Here is a 12,254-nt window from a genome sequence, read left to right as displayed (position 1 = left end):
GGCTCTAGTACTTTTTTCTACAAAGGTTTAAAAAACCTCAAACAAAACAATTTACCGGCACCTCCAGCTCCAGACACCATTATGTTCCTATCAGAGTGGGGGAGCTCCTACTTGCACTGTAAATGTAGGTATATACGAAGAGTGAGAGTGTGACACACACACACACACTATATATATATATATATATATATATATATATATATATATATATATATATATATATATATATATATATATATATATATATATATATATATATATATATCCATGAAATCAGGATTTTATAGTTGAAAGAAGGAGCTATTAGTTAATTCTTAATTTTCTGGTAACTGAGAACACAAAGCAGCCAATCAGAATACATCTTTGCGTTTAATAGGACATTACCCACTTCTATCAATAACCGAGTAAACACAGATAAGTTCATTTATGACATATATAAATTAGTGAGACTGGACTTGTACTGATTTCAGGATGCTGCTTCACCCAACATATTGTACCAACACCTTTATTGGCAAATCCCCCTAGACACCCAATGTTTTAATTAGCACCGGCTACAATTAATTTCTATTTACCATTTCCCAAAGTGCTAGTGAGTTTTTAACAGACCTAAACATAGTTAGAACCGAAGGGGAAAAGGCAACACGGACCTAAATCAAAGAGCATCATTTTCAGTTTAAGGTAAATGGAAAGGACTCCTTCACACTATATTTATTATAGTTCAGCACACAGACACACCAGTAGTCTAACTAAACAAGGTCATTATGAGTTGTCTGTGGATGTTGGTATTTGTACACAGACCTGCGTACCAATTCCCAAACCACTCAGTCTGTATCAAGGAGGTCAAAGGATGTGTCCTTTAGGAAATCAGGAAAGTCAAAATGATGTATTAATAACAACATTCAGTATCTTCTGAAGGGCATGCCTGTCTGTCAGGGACATCTCAGAGGAACACGTTCCTTTATTAAAACACTCATTTGCTAGATTAAAGAAACAATGCAGTACACCTACATTAGACAATAACCTACCAGCAAGGCAGAAGCTGATTTTAACTGCAGGAATGATAGAAAAAATATTTGTGCTGCCTAAGGGAGAATAATCATTAAGAGCTCGCCTTATCAATAGGTAGAATATAAATAATTCCATACACCAGGTTTAATCATTTACTCTGTTACACAGTATCCTATCAACCTTACCAAACACTCAAGGAGTCGTGCTGGTCGAGCAATGATGATCATCAACTTTTTGATCAGTTGGGTGACAAAGGCAACTTCAGAGCTTTCCGACCGCTCATGAGCCTGGGAAATAGAAGGAGATAAATATTAATATTTCAAAAAAACAAATCATCAACATACATGCAGAAAGCAAGATAGTTCAGCTCAAATATAGACTTCGCCAACATGAAGGTGGTTTCAAGTTTTAATGATGCCAAAACCACTAAGCAATATGCAGCTGAGGTTTCAAGATGAGAAATGTTATTTTAAGAGGATCTTATAAGTAAATGAAAGAAGAAATAAATCACATTCCTGGCTGCATGGCTGAAGTGGCACATTTTCAATGACGTGATTATACCTCGTATAAAGGGGCTAAGGTGGAACAAACCTCATTCGTTACCATCTCAATATAAACTATATTCAGCATGTCTGGTGGATGAAAAGCAATCAAGCATCAAGATCAAATGGGACTGTGTAAAGAAGCCTAGAAAATGAAGTCTTTCAAGCTACGTAAATGCATATTGATTGAGCCGTCGAGGTGATGATTCTGTAAACTCGTCCTACAAGAATGAAAACAAATGCAGGGTGTCTTCATAATACAATACTGCGCCAACGAGTTACACGGAAAGCGGCTTTTGTTTGCCAGAAAAATCAATACCCCCTGATGACCATGCACTACCAAATAATTCAGTACGGAGCCAGCCGTTAATAAAGATAAATAATAAAGTGTGTAATTCCAGCTACATAAAAACAAATATAAAAATAGTAAAAATAAAGCACAGTTCTACACAGTCTAAATGTATGTGGAACCTCCTCATGTGGCCCGAGGGAACAAGGATGGTTTTGAAATTCACTAGAATGCTTTATAAAAATAATTACATAAAACGTAAAGTTATTTTTTCCCATACCTATAAAAGGTAAAAGCTAGAGAGACCCTTGACATCATTTACTGCAAGAGATTGTGAAGCCCACCTCTCTGTAGCTTTGATGGACAAACCATGAGTAGTCTATAAATTATGATTTTAATGCACATTACCGGAAAGAATGGGACTAGCAAGTGACAAGGTAACCTCCAACCACCCCAACCGCCTGCAGGCACAATATTTTATCAGCATGGGAACAGAGGCAGGAAAAAAGGTTCATTTAACAATGCCTATTAAAACCCACACAGACCGAAAGATTCCTTAAGGGTTTGTAAAAGAAGAAATGAAAAGTGATGATATGTAAAGCACAGTGGAAGAGCGGGCTTATGGAAGCCTGATTGGTTTTACTATCTTTCAGACATTGTATATCATTGTACGCAGCATTAATCACCTGTATTCTGTCTCCTGGGAACAGTTTGTGAATGGACTATAGCAATGAACCGTTAGGGACCACAAGAGGGGATTAATTACAACTGTATTAGCAGCATTAATTAAAGTCCACATAATACTGAACTCTCTATAACCTGATCACAGATCAGTAACTATACGCGCGTTTATAAATATAAACACAAACGGACCATTAAAACAAATGAGACAAGTAAATATTTCATTTTTGTTTAAAATTTTGCAATTTAATGACAAAGTACAGAAAGGGAAACTGAGAAGCCCTGCCAGCAGGGATAAACGTGCCTACTTGCCTGGCAACCTGATTAGTGAAGATATCCCAAGAAGAGCAATATTTTTTGTAAAGTATTTATTAACCTAATGAGGCAATGTTTAACCCATAAGGCAGCGTAACAGTTTACAACGTAACCACGTGTCCCACAAGCATGCCAAACAAACTCACGATAAACTGTTCCGGCACTCAAAGTGTTAATATCCCTGCCATCCCCTCTCACAATTTCTAATAAGTGAAGGAAACTGGACCCATGCAACATTCACATCCAACACTCAAAGCTGTAAATGCCAGAAAGCCAATAAAATATCCCAGGTAAAAATTAATAAAGAGATCCTAACTTGAGAAAGCCATTCTGCCATGATCTGGGCACATTTCTCAGGGTCCAGCATTCTGAGGAATATCTGTCGCAGCTTCTTCCCGTCCGACCGGTCGGCGGCTACCTGGGACACCTCAGCTCTTTCCTTGCTTATGATAGATAGCTCCTGATAAGCTTGCAGCCAAACCAGCGTTATATACCAAGAGGCTGCCATGTGTGGCGACTTGATGCATGTCATCTAATTAGCCATTCCCAGTGACGGCATGCTTGTCTGAAGGTTGAGGGGGTCTTTCCTTATTTCTCCTTGCCAGTGGGTGGGAGCTGAAGGGAGAGGGGAGGGAGAACTGCAAGTGGAAGCAAATGCCATTCCTTCACAGAATCAGGGATCGAAGACATGCTCACACCAGCATCTTCTCCTGAAAGCCCTATCTGTCACTAACTGCAGCCAGTGGGGCATGAAATTAAAATCGCTGTCCCCCTCTAGGGAGCAATGCGGCCAATAACCGGGGTATGGCTGCCATAACACTGTAATTGAGCTAATACACCAAAAAAAACACAGGCTCTTCCCAAGAAGGGAACAATAATATTTGTACCTATACTCTCATTAAGAGTTCATGTCTTGCCAATACAAGAGAAACTTCTATTAAAGACAATTAATTCAAATTAGTGAATGTATTCATTTTTATAGGCTGGTGTAATGTTTTATCACGATTATTTTAAAAGTGTACTTAAAATACATCCTTACCAAGCAAATAATGTCCTAAAAAGTATCTAAACAATATTATTCTAAATACATTTTTTTTTTTTTTTTTTTTTAGTAATTTTAAAAAAGACAGCGAACCCATATATTCACTCTAAACAACCAGGCAAGTTTTAATATTATTTTGGGAGTCGAAAGTTCTCCTAAATGTCATGCTCTAAAAGCAGCATGCATTTCAATCTATGTACTATAACTACTACAGCACACTAGTGGTTATGGTGCTTACAGTGGTTTTGTGAGAAGCCTAGCTGCTGACAGCTACAGTCAAATTATAATCAATTATTTCCAAAGTAAAACCAAAACACATTAATTGACAGCTGCATAGTCTATGAGATCTAGAGGTTTCAGCGTTGAGCTGTTCATTTGAGGCAGACAGGTAAGAAGCCCAGACATTATGATTTCAAGAATTTTAGAAATACTGAAAAAAAAAAAAAAAAAAAGCTATTTGTGTGAGTACTCACACACCTACAGGTGATACTCGAAAAGAATTAGAATATCGTGCAAAAGTTCATTTATTTCAGTAATGCAACGTAAAAGGGGAAACTAATATACGAGATATACGCATTACATGCAAAGCAAGATAGTTCAAGCCGTGTTTTGTCATTAGTGCGATGATTATGGCTTACAGCTCATGAAAACCCCAAATCCACAATCTCAGTAAATTAGAATATTGTGAAAAGGTGCAATATTCTAGGCTCACAGTGTCCCACTCTAATCAGCTAAGTAAGCCATAACACCTGCAAAGGGTTCCTGAGCCTTTAAATGGTCTCTCAGTCTGGTTCAGTAGGAATCACAATCATGGGGAAGACTGCTGACCTGACAGTTGTGCAGAAAACCATCATTGACACTCTCCATAAGGAGGGAAAGCCCCAAAAGGTAATTGCGAAGGAATGTTCCCAAAGTGCTGTATCAAAGCCCATTAATAGAAAGTTATGTGGAAGGGAAAAGTGTGGAAGAAAAAAAGGTGCACAATCTGCAGGGATGACCACAGCCTGGAGAGGATTGTCAGGAAAAGGCCATTCAAATGTGTTGGGGACTTTCACAAAGAGTGGACTGAGGCTGGAGTCAGTGCATCAAGAGCCACCACACACAGACGGATCCTGGACATGGGCTTCAGATGTCGTATTCCTCTTGTCAAGCCGCTCCTGAACAACAAACAACGTCAGAAGCATCTTACCTGGGCTAAAGAAAAACAGACATGGTCTGTTGCTCAGTGGTCCAAAGTCCTCTTTTCTGATGAGAGCAACTTTTGCATCTCATTTGGAAACCAAGGACCCAGAGTCTGGAGGAAGAATTGAGAGACACACTGCAAGATGCTTGATGTCCAGTGTGAAGTTTCCACAGTCTGTGTTGATTTGGGGAGCCATGTCATCAGCTAGTGTTGGTCCACTGTGCTTCAACGCAGCCGTCTACCAAGAGATTTTGGAGCACTTCACACTTCCTTCCACAGACTAGCTTTATGGGGATGCAGACTTCATTTTCCAGCAGGACTTGGCACCTGCCCACACTGCCAAAAGCACCAAAGCCTGGTTCAATGACCGTGGGATTACTGTGCTTGATTGGCCAGCAAACTCGCCTGACCTGAACCCCATAGAGAATCTATGGGGCATTGCCAATAGAAAGATGAGAGACATGAGACCGAACAATGCAGAAGAGCTGAAGGCCGCTCTTGAAGCATCCTGGTCTCCCATAACACCTCAGCAGTGCCACAGGCTGATAGCTTCCATGCCACGCCACATTGAGGCAGTAATTGCTGCAAAAGGGGCCCAAACCAAGTACTGAGTTCATATGCATGCTTATACTTTTCAGAGGTCTGATATTGTTCTATGTACACAACTTGTTTTATTGATTGCATGTAATTTTCTAATTTACTAAGATTGTGGATTTGGGGTTTTCATGAGCTGTAAGCCATAATCATCGCACTTATGACAAATCACGGCTTGAACTATCTTGCTTTGCATGTAATGAATCCATCTTATATATTAGTTTCCCCTTATCCGTTGCATTACTGAAATAAATTAACTTTTGCACGATATTCTAATTTTTCGAGTATCACCTGTACATGCACTTCAACTACAACTCCCTTGGTGGGCCCATAAAGCATGGCTTACTGGATAATCTGCATAGTTCTATAGTAAGTAAAATAATGGAGTCACTTCCTGGTTTGGCGAGATTTTGTTCACAGGGGTGTTTGTAGGAACTGCAAATATGAGTATTTATTGGCACATTCTTAATGTCTGATCTATATAATGAATTAAACTGAGTCAAATCGAGGTTTGAAGAGTTCTTTCATTATTAAGTATTAAACCCCTGTGTGTTATTCGGAGCAGACATGTAAAATTCCTGAGCTCCTAGACAGTACCGATGTCGACAATTACCATGCAGCGTTTGACTTTCTGCACCCCAGACTCTGAAAAGGCAGGGTTAAAACAGCTCAAGGAATTAACAAAAGGCCAAGTTCTGGAGAACCTTATCAGGTAGATTTAATCCCTCTGAGGTCATCATTTGTAAGCGTTTGGATGGGGAGAGCAAAAGGCTTTGCTTTCCATTCCAATTTCCTTGAAAGAGTCATCCTAGATTACTTTAAAATACAACAGATAAGGTGAAGGTGTCCCTCGAGAGAACCCTTCTGAGTTCTGTGATGAGGATGATGATAAGTAAATAAATTAAAAGAAGGGAACAACAAAACCAAAATGAAAATCAGGAAGCAAACAAAGGGACACCAGAAATGGAATCTCACAGTATGTAGTTTCATGGAATTCGTATAATCATACTGTATGGAGATACGTACTATGTACTGGATGTAGACAGCACACCAGGCAAACCTACTGGTTACACATCTCTCTGTGTACACCAACATGCATGCCGCATGGATTTGTTTGGATAATCAGTGTACAGCGCTGTGGAGTATGACGGCGATAAATTTATTTTTCAAAATGACATTTTAATCTGATATTCTACTCTGTTATAGTTTAAAATTAGTCAGCAAAACAGAAGTCTAAAGGGTTTTTTGTTTTTTTTATCAGAATATCAATTACTGTCTTATTCAGATAATCAGGGAGAGGGTGTCAATATTTTATTTTCATGTCAGTACATATAAACAGTAGATCATTCATTGACAACACAGCAATACCTTTATTAACGGCCAATGGAGAAAAAACAAAAAACAGTATATATTCTGCTCTGCTTGCGAGTTAAAATGGGTGAAAGACATGAATGTATGAATCTTAGCGCTACGGAATCTGTTGGTGCTATATAAATGGCAATAATAATAACGTAGCTCTCCTTGTAAACGACTCGTTTACTACAGGAATCTCCTATAGAAATCTACTACTTGGTCACTGCTGCATTGCTAGATCACCTGTAAACAGTTTTTCATAAAAAAAAGAAAAATATATATATTGTGTTTGCACCTTGGACAAGCTATAATGCTGTATGTGAGAAGGGGGTCTTATTTTTATTTTTTTCCATAAAAGCGCCAATTTCAATAAGGTTTGTAACACCCCCGTGGCTATCAGACAGCCGGTCCTGTTATTTCCTGGTAGTTCAGCTTTGTGGAGCTAAATTAAAGAGGCCTCTGCCTTCGAAAGACTTTGCATTGCGCTGTGATATAGAAAGTTACTAAATCTGCAGCTATTGCCAGGCCAAGTTTTCATTTAGACCAAAAAAGAAATAAATCTATGAAAAACGAATTCCAAGCACAGAGTATACCTACTCTATTTACTTCTGTTTAGATGGACTGTTTCTTTAATACAGCAGGACAGCCTGTTACCTGGAGCAGTATTAAACACATGAGAATCGCCTTCTATCTAGATCTGTACTTTTAGCTTTTGTTTTTCCACACAGGCTCAGGAGTAGTAGGTAGGATAGTAAACGGATTTTTTTATAATATTAATGTTGACGAAATGTTTGCCAAATGTAACCCCCTGATACTAAGAGCATGCCAGACAATCTTTGTTTACGACAAGCCTAGCTACTGAAACTTCATGGGAACCAGTAACTGTACCGGTCCCACGTCAAGTGTTTTACTAGATAGTGATTCAAAGTTCTGTACTGCACTGTGCCCCTAGAACCTGTGTGAAGGAATCAGTAAGCCAGTGTGCCCCTAGAACCTGTGTGAAGGAATCAGTAAGCCAGTGTGCCCCTAGAACCTGTGTGAAGGAATCAGTAAGCCAGTGTGCCCCTAGAACCTGTGTGAAGGAATCAGTAAGCCAGTGTGCCCATAGAACCTGTGTGAAGGAATCAGTAAGCCAGTGTGCCCATAGAACCTGTGTTAAGGGATTAGTAAGCCAGTGTGCCCCTAGAACCTGTGTTAAGGGTTCAGCAAGCCAGTGTGCCCCTAGAACCTGTGTGAAGGAATCCGTAAGCCAGTGTGCCCCTAGAACCTGTGTGAATGAATCAGTAAGCCAGTGTGCCCCTAGAACCTGTGTGAAGGAATCAGTAAGCCAGTGTGCCCCTAGAACCTGTGTGAAGGAATCAGTAAGCCAGTGTGCCCCTAGAACCTGTGTGAAGGAATCAGTAAGCCAGCGTGCCCCTAGAACCTGTGTTAAGGAATCAGTAAGCCAGCGTGCCCCTAGAACCTGTGTGAAGGAATCAGTAAGCCAGTGTGCCCCTAGAACCTGTGTGAAGGAATCAGTAAGCCAGTGTGCCCCTAGAACCTGTGTGAAGGAATCAGTAAGCCAGTGTGCCCCTAGAACCTGTGTGAAGGAATCAGTAAGCCAGTGTGCCCCTAGAACCTGTGTGAAGGAATCAGTAAGCCAGTGTGCCCCTAGAACCTGTGTTAAGGAATCAGTAAGCCAGTGTGCCCCTAGAACCTGTGTTAAGGAATCAGTAAGCCAGTGTGCCCCTAGAACCTGTGTTAAGGAATCAGTAAGCCAGTGTGCCCCTAGAACCTGTGTTAAGGAATCAGTAAGCCAGTGTGCCCCTAAAACCTGTGTAAGGGATTCAGTAATCCAGCGTGCCCCTAGAACCTGTGTAAGGGATTTAGTAAGTCAGAGTGCTCCTAGAACCTGTGCTAAGGAATCAGTAAGCCAGCGTGCTCCTAGAACCTGTGTAAAGGATTCAGTAAGCCAGTGTGCCCCTAGAACCTGTGTAAAGGATTTAGTAAGCCAGTGTGCCCCTAGAACCTGTGTAAGGGATTTAGTAAGTCAGAGTGCTCCTAGAACCTGTGCTAAGGAATCAGTAAGCCAGCGTGCTCCTAGAACCTGTGTAAAGGATTCAGTAAGCCAGTGTGCCCCTAGAACCTGTGTAAGGGATTCAGTAAGCCAGCGTGCTCCTAGAACCTGTGTAAGGGATTTAGTAAGCCAGTGTGCTCCTAGAACCTGTGTAAGGGATTCAGTAAGCCAGTGTGCTCCTAGAACCTGTGTAAGGGATTTAGTAAGCCAGTGTGCTCCTAGAACCTGTGTAAGGGATTTAGTAAGCCAGTGTGCTCCTAGAACCTGTGTAAGGGATTCAGTAAGCCAGTGTGCTCCTAGAACCTGTGTAAGGGATTTAGTAAGCCAGTGTGCTCCTAGAACCTGTGTAAGGGATTCAGTAAGCCAGCGTGCTCCTAGAACCTGTGTAAGGGATTCAATAAGCCAGTGTGCTCCCAGAACCTGTGTAAGGGATTTAGTAAGCCAGTGTGCTCCTAGAACCTGTGTAAGGGATTTAGTAAGCCAGTGTGCTCCTAGAACCTGTGTAAGGGATTCAGTAAGCCAGCGTGCTCCTAGAACCTGTGTAAGGGATTCAATAAGCCAGTGTGCTCCCAGAACCTGTGTAAGGGATTTAGTAAGCCAGTGTGCCCTTAGAACCTGTGTAAGGAATTCAGTAAGCCAGTGTGCTCCTAGAACCTGTGTAAGGGATTTTGTAAGCCAGCGTGCTATAGAACCTGTGTAAGGGATTCTGTAATCTAACTTGCTCCTAGTACCTGTGTATAGGATTCAGTAATCCAGTGTGCCCCTAGAACCTGTGTAAGGGATTTAGTAAGCCAGTGTGCCCTTAGAACCTGTGTAAGGAATTCAGTAAGCCAGTGTGCTCCTAGAACCTGTGTAAGGGATTTTGTAAGCCAGCGTGCTATAGAACCTGTGTAAGGGATTCTGTAATCTAACTTGCTCCTAGTACCTGTGTATAGGATTCAGTAATCCAGTGTGCCCCTAGAACCTGTGTAAGGGATTTAGTAAGCCAGTGTGCCCCTAGAACCTGCATAAGGGATTCAGTAAGCCAGCGTGCTCCTAGAACCTGTGGAAAGGATTCAGTAAGCCAGCGTGCTAGTAGAACCTGTGTATAGGATTCAGTAATCCCGTGTGCCCCTAGAACATGTGTAAGGGATTCAGTAAGCCAGCATGCTCCTAGAACCTGTGTAAGGGATTCAGTTGTAAGGGATTCAGTAAGCCAGCATGCCCATAGAACTTGTGTAAGGGATTCAGTAAGCCAGCATGCTCCTAGAACCAGTTTGTTTCAGTAGCAAATAATGAATTCAAATAATTTTGCAATAACTAGCAGTGCATCATTTATTACCATTTATTATATAATTACGGCAGCAATGACTTCCATAGTGAATGAAGCCTATAGCTATCCCCAGCAGACCAGGTAAGTTTGTTACCAGCATTGCAAACATCGATTTACATCATGCCACCTTAGCTGACCTTTAATCATATACACGATGCCTGGCTAGTACTTACATCCTGCAGGAGTTTCTCCAGGTTCTCCTGAAGTTCATAAAAGTAGCGGGAAGTGATTAGTCCATCTCGAGATTTGCCCAGACAGTCCCTCGCCAGCTCAATCACTTGGTGATGAATGAAGCTCAGGATGCCGTCTGCTAATGGCAGCACATTCTCCGGAGCATTGGAGGTGATGAAATCTGCTAGCCGGTCCTCCATCTGCGCAGTAGCCTTCAAGAAATACAAAAGGTTATAAGAATAAACCCACAAGGTCCCTTGTTACGTGTATAAGATGGAGAGCAAACCTGCATCTGAACAATGATCTAGGCCTTGGGTAGGCAACCTTTCAGCAGCACTGTGCTGATATAGGATTGTGATGTCCCGCAGCGTGCCGATCCTATTTTTAAAAAAATTGAGGTGTGTATGCTGCCGTATTCTGCTTGTGGAATTGTGTGTGGGTGGATATGTGACATTGTGTGTTTGGTAGTGTGTGGGGGCTGTTTGGGGTATTGCATGTGGGATTGTGTGCATGTATGTGGGTTGTTAGTGGTGTTGCGTTTGTGGGGATTGTGTCTATGTTTGTGTGTAGGCTGTTCGTATTATTTGTATGAGGGGAGGCTAATTCTGCAGGTCTGTGTATATCTAGCACTGTGGGTGGATTCCCTGGGTTCTAGTGGGGACCAGGCTGGCCAGGTACAGGTCAAGGACAGGAGCTGCAACAGCAGCTGCGGGCTGCTCTACTACAGTGTGGATTTCCATTCACAAGTGCTGGGAGGAAGTGATCTGAGATCACTTCCGCTATGTGCTGCAATGTATAAATTGAGGATTGTCCTTCACCACCTTTTTGTATTAGCAGATATCTGAAGTTTCACGGAGACTCCTGATAGGCCAGAGCCTGTTTGACTCTAGCAGCCTTGAGTGCTGTGCAAAGACACCTTGAGTGCCGTGCATGGCACTAGTGCCGTAGGTTGCCTACCCCTGATCTAGGCACATCAAAAAAGAAGAAAATATTACCTGGTAGGAAGCAAAACTCAATGACATCTTTATGAAAAACATAAAGGAACGCTTCTGATATCTCGACTCACAAAAAATTACATCTGGTTATAAGTTGGGGAGTGGATCAATATTATTGTTAACTTATTAAAAAGCCACGAACGTGAACAGATCATTGCGCCAAAGGCTGGCAGAGCATCATGGGAAATGAAGTTTACAAACATTTACATTGTCAAAATTCGCCATCACTGATCATGGCTGACCAGCTGTAGAATAGGCAAAGCGGTGAAACACAAGCCCAAAAGTCATGAAAAATCCCAGCTTCTAACGGTCTTCCTTCTAGTCCATGCTTGGAATAGAAGTCATTAACTGACATGTAATGATGAAAGTGGAAGCACACCATCAGCATAATTAAGGGCAGCATCCCCTGGCAACAATGCTCTTTGGGCAGTCTAAAAAGGAGACATTGCAGAGATACACTGTCAATCAGCTCTAGTTTTAGGTAAACCCCGAATGATCCTGAGAGTCTTTGCAAAGCTGTTAGTTTTGAGATCATATTGAGCTCATATACTAAGAGGCAGAGCAGAGAGGTGTATGATGCTGCAGAGTTTTATTACACATTGTGCATCTAATTGACAAATTACGGGATGTCAGGTAAAAGGTTTATCAGAGCCCTGTATGTTCAAATACATACAGGGCTATTCACCAAAATTTTAATTTTCACAAATTAAATC

The 12,254-nt window shown here is 41.3% G+C and overlaps 1 protein-coding gene across 5 annotated transcripts in view; it reads right to left on the bottom strand.

Moving 5' to 3' along the window:
* The window catches only part of MAST2 (microtubule associated serine/threonine kinase 2), a 220,067-nt gene that overhangs the window by 31,007 nt on the left and 176,806 nt on the right, over nt 1-12,254 (bottom strand). For all 5 annotated transcript variants that reach the window (XM_063427730.1, XM_063427731.1, XM_063427734.1 and 2 more), the window contains 2 exons: nt 10,549-10,758; nt 1,194-1,295 (listed from right to left, as the gene is read on the bottom strand). In XM_063427730.1, coding sequence (XP_063283800.1) covers nt 1,194-1,295; nt 10,549-10,758 — 312 coding nt within the window. The remainder of the gene's footprint in view (nt 1-1,193; nt 1,296-10,548; nt 10,759-12,254) is intronic.

This window comes from Pelobates fuscus, chromosome 7 (genome assembly GCF_036172605.1).
Source record: "Pelobates fuscus isolate aPelFus1 chromosome 7, aPelFus1.pri, whole genome shotgun sequence".
Lineage (NCBI taxonomy): Eukaryota > Metazoa > Chordata > Amphibia > Anura > Pelobatidae > Pelobates > Pelobates fuscus.
This window is presented reverse-complemented; position numbering and strand designations above follow the sequence as displayed.